The sequence below is a fragment of the Mytilus californianus genome, unplaced genomic scaffold, assembly GCF_021869535.1.
Source record: "Mytilus californianus isolate M0D057914Y unplaced genomic scaffold, xbMytCali1.0.p SCAF_1, whole genome shotgun sequence".
Classification (NCBI taxonomy): domain Eukaryota; kingdom Metazoa; phylum Mollusca; class Bivalvia; order Mytilida; family Mytilidae; genus Mytilus; species Mytilus californianus.
In genome coordinates, this window is record NW_026262581.1 from 67,143,822 (window position 1) to 67,163,087 (window position 19,266).

Consider the following 19,266-nt stretch of genomic DNA (forward strand, 5'->3'; position numbering starts at 1 on the left):
AATATTTTAAATAAAATGTTTTGCATGATCTGATCATACTTTATTGTTATATTCATATATAGGTGTAATGTTAATTTTTTTATATATTCGATCACCTATTAGTCGTATTTTTCTTTAATATATACACTTTTGATAATAATATAGACATTGTGACTGTATCGTCAATAGTCCATAAATATTTGGATGGTTTAACTTCAGGTGTTGCTGATTGGCAACAGTCACCACAGGAAATTTCCAAGAATTGGATTGGTATAGCTAATCTCAAGTCAGGGACGTCTTACGAAGTACGTCTGTCTGTAACCAATGGTTGGAACACAGCCTCAAGTGACATAGAAATAATTAAAACTAAAGGAATACGTATGTATAATTGTATTTAAATTAAGAAAACTAATTAAATGGAAATAAGAGTATATTTAAGCTTCCTACCAACAATTATAATTCGCACCATCAATTTGAGTCCCTTATCATTAACGTCTTGTCATATTGAGATTTACGCATGCATTATCTTTATTCCAAAGTAGATTGTTAAATGTACTTCAATAAAATATGTCCAATAACTAATCAATCATATTTGAAACATCAATATTGAGTTGTTGTGGCGTCAATTTTGTTAACTCCAAGGTAAATCGCTTACCATAAGGATTTCTTTATTTTTTTAAAAATGACATTTTCTAGCATCATTTACCAGCTTGTTCTGTTTGAAGTATTTTGGTGACAATATTGTCCCGTTATTGTTTTTGGTATTAAGTATAGAAATTGTATCTATATTTATGTAAAATGACGCAATGATTTGTTTATAAATAAATGGAAGCCATATGATTATTCTTACTCAAATGGTTATTTCGTGTTAAGAACATTACGCAAATAACTACCACCAGAAAGCAAAGGATTAGGATGAAACAAATGTAGTCTCTAATTGTGATCAAATCCCATACCTAATAGTAAGCTATAAAAGGCTTCGGTATGACAATATGTGAAACAACTCTTAAAAGAAACAATTTATTTATGCTAAAAAAATGACAGACATCAATGGACGACAACAGTTGCATTACATTCCTGACTTGGAATAAGCAATAAAGAATATGACGGGGTCAAATATATTAGCGTCACTGATGAGTCTTTTATAGACGAAACATGAGTCTGGCGTACAAATTTGTAAGCTTGGTATCTATAATGAGTTTATATAAGTGAGCATTCCTTCCTACCTTAATCTGGGAGAGTGGTTTATCTGCACACAATAAGAACAAACTTTAATAATCTTCAACGTTTTCGGTCCTTATACATACTTGGCTTCCAAATATTCGGCTTTGAGCGTTCCTGATGAAGGTAAATTCAGAAAAGCGCTTCGGACGCATGAAATTTATAACATGTTGTTTTCATTTTTTTGTGGAAAAGTTTGACATATCAGATCCGAAAGAAAAACCAACAAAAAAAAACAAAAAAACAAAAAAAAACAGAATAAATAACATCTCACAAAAAGATTAAAAAACACAAAAAGTGTCGATATAAAAGTACTCACAGTTACTGAAAGCTATGAAGATCAAAGCCAATCTCAACTGATTAATAAATTATGCTTTGCCAACCTAAATATCAATCATTACACACCAAACAGTTTATTTAGTGTAACGAGGACATTAACAATCTTACAAAAGCATGACCGTGTGCAATGCCAAAATATTAGTATCGACAGGATGTAGGACCATAAGTATTCATAAGCGTCTAGCAATACATGTGTAGTTATATATTAATTTATTAAAACAAAATCAATATAAATACCGATTTAGACACTATTCAAAGATCTTACTACAACATTGAAATGAGAACCTTTAAGAATCGGTTTATTCAAAGAATCAACAATTTTAAATATATCATATCTTAATTTACGGGCTCTATATAAACAACATCCCTGCATTATGTTTAGGAAATTAAGCACAGATTTATAGCCATGGAATCTAGGAAGTAAGAAGAGGAGGCATGATGGTTGTTAAAAGCATATGAAAGAACAGTGGCCTAGTCCAAGTAAAATATATGACTAGAATTACTCCCCCACATAATTTACGAAAGTAAGATTAATCACTTTGAAATACTATTGATGCAGTTTTTATTATTTCCAAGATATTTTTTTTAACAGCAGCAGCATTTAGCTTGGGAGCAAACTTAAACTGGTTTATTGGATTAATAATATCAGTGTTGATTATCATGGCACTGGCTGCACTAATTTACCGGTTGTACAAAAGACGTCCTGAACCTACAAAACAAAGATATCACACAGGTGTGTATTTATAATGTATGTTTTCTCACCTGCCAGAGATAATTTATCAATACTTATTATATCAAAACAAATTAATATAGGCAGTAACAAAACAGAAACATAACAACTCACGAAGTTAAGACAACATTTTAAAGAAAATTGTAAAACAATTGTTTTTCTTGTTTTATAAACGACATTAAAAAGATCCTGAATTAAGTAAATTATGTATCAGAGAATTATAAAAAAGTAGTGGATTGAGAAACAATAATCAAAGAGCCTCACAGAGAATTTCTACAATATTAAAATACAGCATACTTCAGTTTTATTTTAAAGAGAAAAAATAAATCATATTTTACGCACGTCTTCACAAGGTATAAAGATTGTAATTCTAAACAGAAAAAAAAAGCAGCTTGCTTTCAATCTTATTACGTTGTAATCGTTCCAATTTAACCCAAATAAAAGAAGTGAGTAAATGAAGTAAAGAGATGATCGAGCTTCCTATTCAAGAGTCAAACTCATCTTACAAAATCATGTCAGGCACTATAAAGCAGACGCATGGTAAATGGTTTAAACATGATTTAAAAGCACAAGATAAAAACTGTTTGAGGAAGGTACCTTAATGGGTACAAAACAAATAACACATTAGTTTCTATGGTTTGTAGCTCCACTCCGAAGAAGATATGATTATGACGATGACAGAAGGTATGTTAGTCTCAGATTTATGCACTTTCACTACGACTATACATTTGTAATCGTTATACTGTATTAGCGGTGTTTAAACATATTACAAATATATTCGTGTTGTTCAGTCTTTAGTTTTCTATGTTGTGTTCTATGTACTGTTTTTTGCCTATTGATCCCCATTTTTTGCCATGGCGATGTCAGTTTATTTTCGACTTATGAGTTTGAATGTCCCTTTGGTATCTTTCGCCTTTCTTTTAAGTACGAAAATGAAGATTCATTGAGGACCAATAAAAAATTCCGTACGGTTTTGCCAAATAACGCTAATGTTATCTATTCCTGAATGGACTTGACTTTATTTGATGTAATAAAATTCAGTTTACAAAAATTACAGAATGCGAAGTCTTCGACATAAGATAAGAATAAATTTGAAAAAGGATGATTCAAAATTTCATTTGGCTCTTATATTAAACAGAAAAATAATAACAGATAAACACAGAGAACACTCAAATGATGCATGATTTAATTGAAAAACAAGCTATTTAATGGACCATCTTCCTGTTCATACTGAATCTAATCCTTTAACTGTGGGAAGATCAGTGTCTGATTTGAAAACAAATTTCCAATCTGAACAAGAAAATATTCTATTGGGAGATTTCGGAATTATTTTTCTGCTTACGATTTTATGATTCCTCTTGTGGTTTTTGGTGGGTTTCGTGTTGCTCAGGCGTTAGTTTTCTCTTAAGGATGTACTTAGGTCAGGTGTTGGAATTTTTGTCAGATGTTCTGACTCCTTGGTATTTTTCCTACGATATAGGGTAAAATATTTTGCACCATAACACCCATTTTTCTTTTCATATAAGACTTCAAGCCCATAAAAGGTCATTTACCAAAATTTAAGCAGATTATATTTCTTTTCTTTCAATTTGAGACCAAAATAATACCAATACAAATGTCCGAGTCTGCCTTTTCCCGCCATTTTTTTTAAATATCTCGAAAAGGAGCTCCATAAACTTTCAATATTTTTAGCTTATTTTGTTCCTTAACTAACGCTCTTCTAACTTATAGTACCAATTTTAATTTTAGATTTTGTTAATTTCACCTAAGTACATCCTTAAGTGTTTTGTTGGCTGTAGTTTGTCTCATCGTCTTTTTTTCATTTGGCTATGGTTATGTCGGTCTATACACTACTTATGAATTTTGTTTGATCCTGAGTACATTCCTCCTATCGTTCAACTCAAGAGATTTGTGTGAAAAATCCAAGAACCTAGTACAATCAATCTTGAAATACAAGATCATAATTTCCAGTCTGGTAGTAGTTTTACAATTCACACATGAAAAATAGTTAAAAACCTTTATTTATTAAGTAGTAGTCTTTCTAATAATCATGCAAAATGGTAAATAATTTGCAGACTCATTTTCACATAATTAAGTGGTGCCATTGTAACAACAAAAGGATTTACTTATTTCATTAAACCCTTTTATACCAACTGTTCTTGCTTTAGGTTTAAAAAATCCGCTCATATAGTATAGAGATTGTAAAAAAATCACAACTATTTTATTACAAATCATGTCATTCAAAATTATATTAAACTCAATAATCGGTTACATTTATTAGACATAAATATTAAAGATACATGCAATTGTTTTAACAGTCGACTGAATCAGAGAAATGATTTGGAGACTAATATATAAATCTGTTTAGAGTTTCTGAAAAATATAAAAAAGAAGAAATGTTCCCATGAAACTACCTCCCATTCCGTAATAATTCTGTATGAAAAGTACAATTGCAAATAAGAAAGTGCCGCAAAAGGAGTCTTAATTTTTTTATTCAGAAATCATAGTTTTCATATAGGTTCCGCAAATTATAAATTGAGCTATCATTTTACGAACAATTCATATGCCAGAAAGAACCTGTAGTTTAACAGTTTTGATGGATATTTTAAGCCATTTGAAACACAGGGGTATTACTATTATGTTCTTTACCAATATCATAGAAAATGTTCTAGTAAAAGAAGCGAGTAATTGATATAAGAAATTCAATCTGTCTTCAAGATATATGCAACAGTCAAATATTAAATGTCTTAGGTGTTTAAACTTATAATTGAGGCTAACTAAACAGGCATTCCGAAAACCAAAAAGAGAGCAAGCAGCAGATCTAAATGCAGTTGATAACCTTGGAGACCATCGTCTTGGTGTTGGAGAATATTTGACATCCCTAAAATTACCAAACACTTACATCATTGTTAGTGGAAATTAAAAAAAAGCTCTCTGATTTAAATTTGTTTTGAAATGCTTTATTTGTTTAAATTGTTTATCCCTTTATTGAGAATAACGGAGTTGCTTGATTAGATTCTAAATGTTTGTCCCATGCAGAAAATACTCATTTAAATACAAGTAGATATATGTGTAATATAAGTTCGAAATCAACCATACGTTAAAAATATGTGATTCCATGTTAACTTTCGTTTATAAGTTATGTTATAAATACTGCGACATTCGAAACAAGAAATGACTTAGTCTTCTTATTTTCAGAACTTCTTTTCCTTTTTATTCTACTAATAGCAACCACCTAAAATACTGCATTGCTGTTTGTTATCTTTAGGAAATATAATTCTTTTAAACATTCATTTATGGTTTATGAAATTTGTTTCATGTATAAAGATTTCAGGCATAAAAATGAGCGCCAAAACGGCAATTATTTAGTGCTATTCAAAAAGAAGAATTTATATTTTTGTTGCAGTAACATTGGTACTTGGCCCGAGAACACAGTTATTTCGTAGTGCATTTCTTTTAGACAATAAATTCAAATTAAAAAAATCGCACCTGCTCTATCTCAAAAAGATTTTTACAGTGTAGTGTACTACTATTGATACAAATAATATCAAAATTATAGAAACTTCTACCAGCTCTAACTCAAAATATTGACAATTCTGTGTTAAGGGGGGCTAAAATTCAGTTTGACAGCTTCCGACATTCTAATTTTTGACCTTTTTTAACTGGACCAAATCACTACTTAACATAAAGATTCAGCACCCAAATTTTTTTAACATGTAATTTCATCCCCTTACTTAATATTTCATGCATAAAATATCAAGAAATAAATTGGGATAGTGTATCAAAAAAAAATGCAAGTTATACACTGTTCACACTAGGGACTATATTCGTAGACAACGAAAACCAAAGGACGATAACTGTGTCCTTGGACCACTTGATTTTGCCACACCTTAAACCACTATGATTTGTCTTCGAAATATTTACTCATTTAATACTTTTGTCCGAAAAACAAACCTAAAGTGTTAGCCCTATGAAAAATATATTGCTTTGCAATTCATTTATTCAGCAAACATCAATTCATTTTATGTTCATGGACAATTGTTATGTATTTGTATGTGCTTTTTATGCAAATAACTGCTTTTCGACATTTGCGGAAACTAGGTCTGTACCTAGGATTACACTTAGACTTACGATTCCAGTTGACGAAAAACAAGGGGATCATCTCAAAAAATAAAAAAATCAATAGAGATATATAGTAAAACCAAATGATTTTCTTTTGTTTATAAAAAAATCTTTTCGACGACACACTAATGCAGCGCAAATGGTCACGACAACTTTGAATCATTGTATTGGATGTCACCTAAAAATCTCCATAACTTTGTACTTTTTTAATTCTCCAATGGCGTGTTAAACGTTTATTCTATTGTGCGTAAAAGGTCTATCTTATTGTTTATACTTCACCTACATATTTTTGGGTTTTCGAACAACCTGTTGTCTTATATAGATATAAAAAGATGTGGTATGAGTGCCAATGAGACAACTCTCCATCCAAGTCACAATTTGTAAAAGTGAACCATTATAGTTGTTCGGATATATTTTGTCACCCACCAAAAACAAGCCATACGCTTTTCCCAAAATACAGAGTACTTCTCCAAATGTTAAAATTGCAAATTGTGTCTTACCTTAACTAAGTATAGAACAATCAGGAAAAAACCTTTAAGAGGGTACTCTACAAACGGCGTTCTTGAAAATCATGGGGAAATGCGATAAGCAATTTACACAATATAATTATTAAACCCGCTTTAGCGCAGTGCTTTTGAAATATTAATGTCCTTCGTTTTCAAAATTACACCTTTGTACCCGCAACTGCTCCATAACCGAATTAGATAGTGTGATTTTTTTTATCAATTTTGTTCTCGTCCGATATACCATTGCATCTTTAATCTCTTTTAATCAACGGATTAATTTTGCGGACAAACTTTGTGTGGCCGTCATAAGTGCACTATACAGTACAATTTCAAGAAAATTGTACCGCTCTCGGATCATGAGTTATTGCTCATGCTTCGAGCAGTCCAGCCTCACCCATGTTTTTGGCAGAGTATTATCGACACCGTGAAAAGAAACACCGTCCATACTCAAATGACTCCTAAGATCTCTATAAAAACAAACAACTCAGAACCCGGTAGTAATTTTTTACCTGCGTTGCTGAAGGCGAAAGCAGGTCTAGTAACTCCTCGACTCTGTCCGTCCGTCCATCAACCCGAAAGACCTTGGGTAGAAAACTTTCCTCAAAGTATTCTTTCTTGGTTTCTATTGATGGAAATGATTTTATATTTGGTATGTAGCTTAACAATTATGAGCTGCAGCGTGTAAGCAATTTTTACATCTGCCGTGCAGCTACTTCCGGCTTGCTGATAGTTTGAAATATGACAAGACTCATTGCACAAGGAAAATTTTCGTCATTTTTTTCTTGTCTTGCATTAAAAGGAATGATTTCATATTTGGTCTGCACTTCCTGTTTTCCAATAGATTTGAAATTTTACAACACTCATTGTAAAATGAATATTCTCGTTAATTTTTGCATTGCCTTCAATGAACGGGAATGATCAGTTATGCTTCAGTAGACACCCAACCTCAATCAATTACATTCAGCGACGCAGGGACAGACCCGGTATTGGTCTTGTTTAATTTGAAAAGATAGATAGTAAAATTCCAACTATTTTAGTTCACCTATTTTACATTTCAACAGAGTCTGACGAATAGTTTAAATTATATATTTGACACAAAGATGTTCATTGATAGTGGTGTTAGTGTTTTTTTTCGTATATTTTTGATTTTTTTAAATCCAAAAACGTGGACAAAAGTATTTGCCCAATTCAGAACAAAAATAAAAGATATTTTCTTTATGGCCTTATACTTGCCTTCGGTATATATTTATTATCATGATAAAAATATACCGAAGGCAAGTATAAGGCCATAAAGAATAAATAGTTCTTAAGCACCCACCCGCTGTTTCCCTTCATTTTTAATTTTTTTTTATGGAAAATGTATGTCAATACGCTCCTTAGTTGATCGCCCTTTCTTAACACTACGTCTAGCTGAAATTAATTTTGAAATATCTTAACCTTGCTAACGTCAATTGCGATTTTGTTTTCATGTAAAATTCATTAAATGGTGTTTGTCCGTTCTAGCATACTCCGTACATTTACAGCATTTTCAACTGGGATAACACCATGTACAATAATTAAAGTGTACACATTATTACATATATTTGTTAAAACCCCCGTTGTTCAGCTATAGAACATCTTTATAGGAGTTAGACTTTGTTTTGGAATGACGTTTTATAATTACACTATGAGACGACCCAAGATTTAAATGCTATCTGTATAAAGTGAAATTGTAATCCTAATCGTAGGTGTATGACAGTTTCCGCAAATGTCTTTTTACCAGTATTTGATTCACTGTACGTCTAGTCATGCTATTAGCTATCAATTTGTAAAATAGAATTTCTTTGATCAAACCTTGCATGTTTAAAATTTATTTTTAGATTGCACGTGTATATTTCATATTTGAATACATGTAGGTTATTGCTTTGGCTACGAAGGGTTTAAGATGATCCGGATGGTTAAGTGTATTAAAAAATGTTTCCAGAATTACCAAACCACGAACATTAATAGTAAATTCACTAAAATCCTATGTATATATGATAGATGCACATATATCAAACATTCGAAAGAGGTAACCAACTGCATGTAAAGATCTACTACGCCTGTTGAAGTTGTTTTTTCTGTTCAAATAGTATTACTCATCAAGGCCTCAAAAGCTACTACGTTCTCTTGTAAGTAAATGAATACAAGCAGGTCATATTATATTGCAGGTTACTGATACATTTCAATTATCATTGAAGCAATCTTCCCGTCGAGCAAAGACTTATCTCAAATTGTAAATTATATGAACTTTTATAAAAAGACCAAGTACAAATGCTAAAAATGAATTGAAAAATATCAAAACAGATACATGTTGTAATCAGAGAAAAAATTAACCCAGTGATCTTGAAGCAGAAGGCATTTTTCGAAAGAAAGAGACCATTCAGCTGCTATAGATATAAAAATACACAATTTGTTTTCGTGTATTGGTTTGTATTTTTAAATTGAAACCTCTTCTCGTAATGACAACTTAATATTCATCTAATAATCTTTGAGTTAAGACTCATCATGTGTTGTTTTACAGTACTCAGGACATTGTCCATAAGAGTTCAGTCTTAATGAACAAAGGATACGACAATTATAATTACAGTGACAGAGATTACCATGGTGATGACAGAGGTTATCGGGACGATGACGAATACAGTAGAGGTTCCTATGACGACGAAAACAGGAAAGCCGATGATGTCTATGATCGACAAAGATATGATGACAGATATGATGCCAAGTATGATGATTGTGGTAAACGTGATGATGGTGATGATTATGTTCGTCGAAATGATGATTACGACAAGAGGCGAGATGATGATTATTACGACAGAGGGCATGATGACAATTACAATAAAGATTATAGGTATGAGGATGAGGGAAGGCGTTACAGCACTGACCGCAGTGATAACGATCATTATGGAAATGGTAATGGAGCCTTTCAACCAAACTCAAGGCGTCCCTATAGGACTCCTAGCTACGATAACAGATCGTCAAGTAACGACGAAGATGTAGACTTACAGGAACCGAACAAGTTTGGTGATGACGGTTACCCTGTGGACACAAAAATATCTGAAACTCTTGGAGCATCGAGTTTAGTATAGATTTTAGAAAAAAAAACATAAATATGTAAACAGAATGGAAACACTATATTCAGATTTCCGAAATCTGTTATGGTCCATAAAATTGATAGTTACAAGTAATCCATTTGTTCACTTTTCATTAGATTTTTCCAAAATATACATCAGATTTTACATATAAGTTATAAATGATTTGTTATATATATGTTTGTTTTATAATTTATTATATTATATTTCTTTTGTTTCACTTTTGATCTTCATTATATGTTTACTAATAGTGCATGAGTCTTTTTAGGTTCCAGATAATATTTTTGAAAGTTATATCCTCTGTTTGATGAATGATAAGTTGACAATACATGAAAGAAATTCTTTCATTATGACATGAATGGTGTATATGTTTTGCGCACAAACTAGAAACAGCAAGTAGAATTTCAATTAATTTTTAAAGGTAATAGACTATTTTCATTATACCAACTTTTGAAACGGGAGTTTATATTTTTTAGACAAGTTACCTACTCTTTGGAATGACATCATGATACTCTGTCAAGTAAGATCAACATAAAGAAGTAAAATCAAGCTTTCAATCGGTACAAATTTGGGGGAAAATTAAATGTTTTATGTTTTCTATACAAGACAAAATAATTCAAAAACAGTAAACTTTCCCTCCAAATTGCACCGATTATGTGTTTGAATTGACTACTTTTGGTTTCTGTTACTTGACCGACTAACAGGCTGTCCTACCACAGATTTGGTTACCTGCCGAAAAATTATATAATCCGGAGTCAAAAGTCGGTAATAGGAAAATTTTCTATTCTATTGATATTGTAACATTGTCGTAAAAATAAATGAGATTTTTTTATTTTAACCAGTCTGAAAATAAATTCCTTTTTACTCTTTTTTTTTAAATAATTCTTCGTTTCACAGCTCTTATTTTAGTTTATATCATATTTATATATTAAGTAATCAACTATAAATACCGCAATTATTTTATCAATTTCATAACGCTCATGACCTGTTGGTCATACACTTTATTCAATACTGATGCAAATTGTCCCGGAAACACGAAATCCAGTTTCTTGATTGGTTGATTTTTTAGTCAGAGTACGATAGTTGTTTTTTATTTTGTTTTGGGATTATTTTCATTGTATTTGCTGATGTACATTCTTAATAAGACGCATGTTTTTATTTTCATTATTGTTGTTAATTAACCAAAAAAATAAATAAATAAAAAATAGATAGATATTATTAACCCAACTTACTCTTCATCGGTAGTGATACAACCCTATTAGAAGGGACACTTTAAATAATGTTACGATAATAATGTTTTCAAAACGAATTTTAAACTAATAAAGATATACAAATGTGTTGATTTTTACAAAATTATGTATACTCATATATATAAACATGGCACTATTTTTATAATAGTAACAAGATAGGGAACTTTTCAGTAGCCGTTCATTAATAGGGCTTGGGAAATCGCACATATTTTCTATATACTTATCAATTGATAATAAAGACTCTGAACACTTGCACTTATTCAAGTGCTAACCAACATATTTACATGTATTAAGCGTTACTGTTCAATAATTAAGCATGACTTTTTAACTATCGGTTCTTTTTTTAATGTTTTTATTCCTTTGCCTTTGTTGAATATTAATTAACTCTCCTGACCTTATCTTTATGCAAATGTATTGGATTTGAAAAAAAAAATTTGAAATTAATTTGTAGATTATGAAATAAACATCATGTATGTGATTTTTCCATTTTTGAAAACATTTTCTATAGATATTTTATGATAAAATATGTATCATCTAAACCACATAATTTTAAACGATTATGAAAGACTATTTCATAAAAAGTACTAAATTTATTAATGAAAACTACAAATAATTGTTTTACATTAATACTCAGTCTTATATCTTTTATACATGTACTGGTTATACTGATATTTCTTTTGTATATTTTTAATGTTTTAATTGTTTCATTAATTGCTTTTATAACCGTAAGAAACGAATTTATTTGGTATTTTTTTTCATTTTTGATTATTTTATCATCATTAAACTTTAAAGAATCCAACAAGTTGAAGAATATTTCTTCTAAAAACTGATACATTACTGATATACGAAATTTGTGTAAGAGAGTAAAAAACATTGATTGCTCTTTCAAAAACAAACTGATTCTAAACAAGTACACTGGTTCCATCAAACGCAAGTCGATATTTACTGTAAAAACAAGTTTTCACGTCGTTACATATTTGCGTTATTCATAAGATTTTACAACAATTACATTCTATGCTATCGAAACGTCTTGTTTTAAAGTTTATCATACAATGCTTCCAATAACAACATATATTACAATGAATTTATTCTTACAACTAGTGAATATTAATTTTTACTTGAAACAAGTAAAATAATAGTCGGAGATAACAAGGGGACATTCAAAATTCATAAGTCGACTGGAAACTGACAACGCCCTGGCAAATAAAGAAAGACGACGAAATAGTTCAACAAAGTAATACTAAAAAACTAAAGATTGAGCAACAGGAACCACCAAAATTTGGGTGATCTCGGGTGCTCCAGAAAAGTAAGCAGACCCTGCTTCAATAATGGCACCGCTCATGTTGCTCATGTTAAGTACAAATCCGGTATTAAGTCTCATTCGGTGATGTCACAATCAAGGAAAAGAGGACGGGATTGTGGTTACTACAATTGGAACATATCAGTTGTCATTTGTAACACAGATACTCTATAAAGGTCAACCAACTCGTGATGGTGTCCGTAAAACTTTCGAAGCGATGATATCAATTTTACCATTAGGAATCCTTGGTTCAATCACTTCCTTGTTAGCAGCAACCATCTATCAAAGACATCATATTGGGAAACTAAAATCATCCCTTTTAGTCGTAAAGCTTTCAAAATAAATTTCACTCCTAAATGCAATCAATGCAGAGTTAATATCATCATCCATTTTCTTAAATGTTAACTGCATAATTGGTATTGATTAAAAAATATTTCCTGTTTATGATAATTCCAGCAGTTGCCTTTTGTCATATCTTAATATTTTTTATTTTTGGAGAATTTGGTGTTAATGACAGATTTTTTGTCGTTTCTGTTTAATGTGTGTATGCCTGTTATAGATTCGGAACAATTAAAAGTTTGATCTTTTGTATACACACCTGTCCCTTGTTTGATACTGTATGTTGTACTCTAGATTGCACTGGTTAATTGTGTTGTCAATGCCATCAGTGTTTGATAAAGATGCTTACATATTTGGAAGCTTATTGTTTCAATAATTCAAATTATCGTTCGAAGTAACCTGTCGTGGTATTCCGTTTTAAATAGTTGATAAAATGACGGTCGACCGGTAAATGTCTTTTGTGCAACCAAAGGATATAACCAAACTTACAAACCAACCTTTTTTTAGGCTACGGGTTGATAAATTAACATTAAAATTCACAGTACTAAATAATAAAATATAAGGGTCAAGTGAAATACCTTTCAATTGAGTCATAACAACAAGATTAGGTGTGTTTGAATAATACATTTTTTCTTAAAGTACTTGACGCCAGACTTTAATTCTGGGTCTTTTTTTGTGCTAGAGTGTTTGTTATCTAAGGTAATTAGTCTTCAACCTCTGAAATTTTTTAGTCTGCCATTCAACGAAATATTTAAATAAATTGTTTTTTTTTGTGTATTTAAACTTTCAAAAATTCACCTTGACAAACGATCAGACAATAGTTTTAAGTTGACTAAAGTCCTTAAAGTACATTAAATGATGCTTAATAGCTAGAAGATACATTTATCTTTTAAATTGTCTTATACGGATCGTAATGATGCTATGTGGATACTTTTATCGGTTTTAAAGAGCTAAATTGACAGCGCGTCATCACAATAATAGTTTCCATTTTTACAATTGAAAAAAGGACGCAATGTGATTCTGGATAGGTTGAACTTGATACGCTCTTTATTAAAGGTTTCAGGGAAAACAATGATATTAAAGTTCATAAGCATAACAACAGAACGAGAAAATTATTCAATACTACTTTTGCTAGAGGGTATTTTATTATTCTCTCAGGTACACAATTATATCGTTTCTAAAAATTTGCATGCGCCAATGGATATAAAAATCTAGCACAAGAAATTGCAAAAAACAATCTTCAATCAGACGAACATGAATAAGTCTTTATTCCGTTTGTCAATATACGGAGTAGATCGTCGATTGACGACTTTGAAATCATTATATACTTCACTTGTACGTTGTAAAGCGTTTTATGTAGTTATCGTATCGATAAATATAAAAAGTTATAAAAAGGAATAGATAAATAACGTTATTAAATAGCTATCAGCATCAAAAGGAGAGAGAATTAACCGTGTGGACAATAAAGACAGGCATCACCATGATCAAAAAGAAAAACAACGAAAAATCATACAACAATAACAAAACATAACACAGAAAACGAAAAATTTAGAAACACGAAACCCACAAAAAAAACGAGAGTGAACTCGGGTAATCTGGAAGGGTCAGCAGTTTTTGCTCCACTAGAAACACCAGCCGAGTCACTTTTGTTAAAAACGTTGAAGAATCATATCAGATGTTTATGCATTATGTACTAGTAATAGCTGATTGGTGAATGTCTTATTGATACAAGTTTCCCAACAATAAACTAGACAAAATATTAGATTTAAATTTGAAACCATGGTTTTCGAGAGAAAGGTCAACAAAACATGTCCCGGTAGAAACAGCACAGACATTTAAAGGAAATAAGACATAAAACAACATAGAAAACTTAAGCAGAAGCAACACGAACCCCTTTAAAAAACACAGCAGAGAGGAGGACTCAGAGTAAGAGTAAGCAGTTTCTGCTCGACCAGTTGCTCCCGTCGTGTTTCTTGTTCTAGCGTTTATTTGTACCGTATTCCTGTCACGTAATGTTGTCATATCAGCGGTATTTTTAGCATTGCCATATAAGCGGGAGGTTTTGCTAGCCATAAAACCAGGTTCAACTCACAATTTTTTCTTAAAATGCCCTGTACCAAGTCAGGAATATGGCAGTTGTTATCAAATAGTGCGTTTCTATGTATGTTGGCGTTTGTTTTTGTTGCAGTTCGGTGTTTCTGTTGTTCCGTTGTTTTCCTCTCCTAGTTGATGTGTTTCCCTCGGTTTTGGTTTATGACCCGGATTTGTTTTCTCTAATCGATTTATGACTATTGAACAGCAGTATACTAATGTTGCTTTTATCTAAGATAAAAATCCTTTCGGTAAGGTTAAAATCGATGGGTTGTAGTTACGACAATTGGAACATATCCGTGGTCATCTGTGACACAGAATGTCTTAGAACAACTCCGAAACAATACCTAGACTTTAGAGTAGAACATTTTATCCGACTGTTTGATTTTTACTGCTCGTCAAATCCGTATTTCATTTGGCCTTCCAATTGTATTCATTTGAGCGTCACTGATGAGTCTTGTGTAGACGAAACGCGCTTCTGGTGTTCAAAATTATAAATCTTGTATCTTTGATGAGTTTTTACAGAGGTTTGAACGTTTGTTGTATATCTTGGATGTTTCCTATGCTGCTTGTAAAAGCATTCTGCATGAAGAAGTTTGTATTATGCAATAACACTGCTTTAAGTTTTTGTGAAAATATGTCGAGGCGGGTTAAGGCGACGAAAATTTTAAAATCGTTTGATTTTTGATTTTTTATCAGTTTGAGTTGTTCAAAGTAAAGTATTGCAGATATACCGTCATAACCAAATCTATATAGGTATAAACAAAAAATGAATGCCTTTATGATATTTCTAATCTCTGTAAAGGAACCGACTAAAACTATTTAAATAGTCATTTTGCATTTTCCCATTTTGCCCTGGAATGTACGATATTTCAGAGCTCGTGTTTCCTTTAATGATCTATTAAAAATTAATCTTTCGAGATTCTTCTTTTTCATAGAAGGTACTTGCATTCCTAATGTAAACATATTAAATGAGTCTTTTGAAATTAATAATGGTAATATATATTATTGATCAGGTTTGATATATGAATTCGAATAATAGCCGTAGATAATTTGAAACAAAGATTGCAATTAAACATATAACATAATGTGTAGTTTTTTTTTCAATAGTATGCAACCTGTCGTGGAGAGATACGATATTAACAACAACTGGATATATAAAATAAAACTAGTCAAGTTTTAATATTTTACAACTGAAAATGTTAAAGACAAATAATTACTTGGATTTGGATGAGCACCAAGACACACACAACCCATAAATGTCTTTGCATTTGTCAATATTGTCCGTTGAATCCTTGGAACATGTAACAAAATCAACTACACAGTTTAGGGCATAGCAATCTGAAAATACAATTGCAAATATTATATCCGAATCTACTAACATTATGAAGGTTTTGATAATGACGCATCTTTAACGTAAATGTCAATGAACAGACTTTATGAGTACCAAAGTGACTGTATGTCAACAAGAAAATTAATATCACACAAAGTCAATTCATAAACACTTTAAAAGAGGGAGAAATACCAAGAGAGCAATGAAAATACAGGGACTCAAGTATGATTAGTTCGAACTCCAAGAAAATTCGTAAGAGCTGTGTTTTCTACTGACTAAACTGTTTATTTGAGGGTTAATAGTAGTATTTCACTTTCCTTGCATTAGGTTGTCCTTTTGTGTACCCTACAAAGGCGATGGAAGTCATGTTTAGACCAGTGTTAAAAGACGTATGAGTATGATACCGCTGTAAATTTTATTTTGAAAATTGAAAATTCTTGAATTAAATGAAGTAATGTTTTACATTTTGGACAGCGTCTACTTCTATGGTAATGTTTATTTGTTTAACGTATAGGCCATGCAATATGCCACGTTACTGTCAAATTTGTAGTTTGGACTTCACCAATGAAAAAAAAATTATACATCAAGTCGTGCGTTCATGTGTTGAAAAAAAAAGAGTCAAAAATAGCAAATTTCTTGAAAACTAAATTCGAACGCCATATTTTAGATTTCATGTAATATATATACCTAGTATGATCTTTTGTCAAATAAAAAACATTTCCGTCTTTAATCTTTGTAATATGCATGATCGAAATTAATCAAGCATTTTTTTGGCAGATCTTGGCAATCGTAAACAATGACACGGATAGAACACAAAGTAACTTTGCTTTTCTTCCTATGAATGTTTTGTTTACATGTTGTAATGTACTATTATATTATTTATTTATGTATTTCTCTGTGCTGAGTGTTCTTGCGTTTGTTTGTACTGTATTCCTGTCACGTAGCGTTGTCATTTTAGCAATATTTTTAAACATTGCCATATAAGCGGGAGGTTTGGCTAGCCATAAAACCAGGTTCAACCCACATTTTTCTTAAAATGTTCTGTTCCAAGTCAGGAGACAGGAGACAGGAGTCCTGTTGGAACACAAACTCTATACCATTTATTCCGTAAGGAACAAATACTGTAAAATTTGTTCCAGTGGAAATAATATTACAGAATATTTCTTCTACTTGGAACTTATATTATAAAGGAACTTCTATTTGGTGACACCTTTACCAAAAAACTATACCTGAAAAAGACGGACAAACGGACGGACAGAATAACAAACGGACGCACAGACCAGAAAATCCCCTGTTAGCGTAGATTGGGAATAAAAGTGGTAAAAGCTGATTTGAAAGTAGTGAAATCATATGAGTAGTTTATAAAAAAGTTACTTACTAAATACTTCAGATGTTAACTGAATCCCTTCTTCATTATTTCCAGAATTATTCTCTGATGAAAATAAAAAAGCATATCACGACGTTAAGCGGTGATAATTATATTGCACAATATGCATATTTTGACAATAATTGTCTGTTCAAAGATTTTCGAGGCCGAAATGTTTGAAAATCCAACAAGGAATTAGATCTTTACCTAAAGAACATACATTTCTTATTCTAAAAAATATCATTTTCTGAGACTTATATACTAACAAATTTCTATTAAATAACATTCGTATATTGATGCCAGTTCAGGAGAAATGTACTACTGGGCTTGTGATTCTCTTGGGGGACTTACAGTCCACCATGCATCAGAGGTATCGACGCAATGATAGCAATAAAATATAACAGCACCAGTTGCGCATTTCCACAATTAATGTTTCTTCAGTGATGCCTCTTGCAAAAAAAGTGGGTATCTAAAATCCAAAACCGGAAAAAATCTTTGAGGCGAGATAAAAGCAATTTGCATTAAACAATGCCTGTATACTTAAGACAGTAAAATAATGATATTAAAGAATAAATGAAATACATCAATACACCTTACTACTATAATAATTTTTCAACTCAATTATAGACAGGACAGGACACATTGATAGCAATAACATATAACAGCACCAGATGCGCATTTCCACAAATAATGTCTCTTCAGTGATGCTCAATGCAAAAAAAGTATATCTGAAATGCAATACCTAAAAACAAATTTGATGCCTGATAAAAGCAAAATTTTGCATTAAACAATACATATATATTTAAGCCAGTAAAAAAAATGATATTAATGACTACTATAATAACTTTCCAACTCAATTATAGTCAGGTTCAGATGTATTTTGATATTCATACTATATCTCCTAATTATTATACAGTTTCGTAAAAATTTTAAGATTAGTGAAGGGAACACAACATTGTTGTTTTTCCATATATAGACATCTACAATTAGGGATCCATGTTTGACATTGTTATATAGCTAACAAATTGAGATATACGTCTGCCATTAGTTATCCATGTTTGACATTGTTATCATACCTAACACATTGGAATATACTTCAGCCGTTAGTTATCCATGTGTGACATTGTTATCTTACCTAACAAATTGAGATATACATCTGCAAATAGTTATCAATTTTTTACATTGTTATCTTACCTAAAAAATTATCTACCATTTGGAATCTATATTTGACATTGTTATCTTACGTAACACATTGCGATAGGAATCTATCATTATGGATCCATGTTTGACATTGCTATCTTACCTAACACATTGAGATATACATCTGCCATTAGGGATCCATGATTTCCTTGATGGAAGGTTGCTGCTCACAAGGAAGCTTTTAAACGAAGAGTTCCAAGTGGTGAAGTTGAAATCATCTCTTCTTAAATTTTACATACGCCATCACGAGTTGGTTGACCGTCATGGAATATCCGTTACACAGATGATAGCGGATATGTTCCAAATGTCGTAACTACAATCCCGTCCCCTTTTCCCTGAATGTGAGCTAGCGAATTAGACGTATTACCGGGTTTGTACTA

The 19,266-nt window shown here is 31.4% G+C and overlaps 2 protein-coding genes across 2 annotated transcripts in view; one reads left to right on the plus strand and one right to left on the minus strand.

The window, feature by feature from the left end:
* Nucleotides 1-10,142, plus strand: part of LOC127725659 (neuroglian-like) — a 32,313-nt gene extending 22,171 nt beyond the window's left edge. The window contains exons 13-16 of the mRNA XM_052232823.1: nt 199-357; nt 2,132-2,272; nt 2,914-2,953; nt 9,506-10,142. Coding sequence (XP_052088783.1) covers nt 199-357; nt 2,132-2,272; nt 2,914-2,953; nt 9,506-10,004 — 839 coding nt within the window. The 3' untranslated portion in view covers nt 10,005-10,142. The remainder of the gene's footprint in view (nt 1-198; nt 358-2,131; nt 2,273-2,913; nt 2,954-9,505) is intronic.
* A 6,003-nt stretch (nt 10,143-16,145) lies between these two features.
* LOC127723105 (neural cell adhesion molecule L1-like protein) overlaps nt 16,146-19,266 on the minus strand; it is a 32,243-nt gene continuing 29,122 nt past the window's right edge. Inside the window, exons 10-11 of the mRNA XM_052229564.1 lie at nt 17,699-17,752; nt 16,146-16,328 (exon numbers count right to left, since the gene is read on the minus strand). Coding sequence (XP_052085524.1) covers nt 16,204-16,328; nt 17,699-17,752 — 179 coding nt within the window. The 3' untranslated portion in view covers nt 16,146-16,203. The remainder of the gene's footprint in view (nt 16,329-17,698; nt 17,753-19,266) is intronic.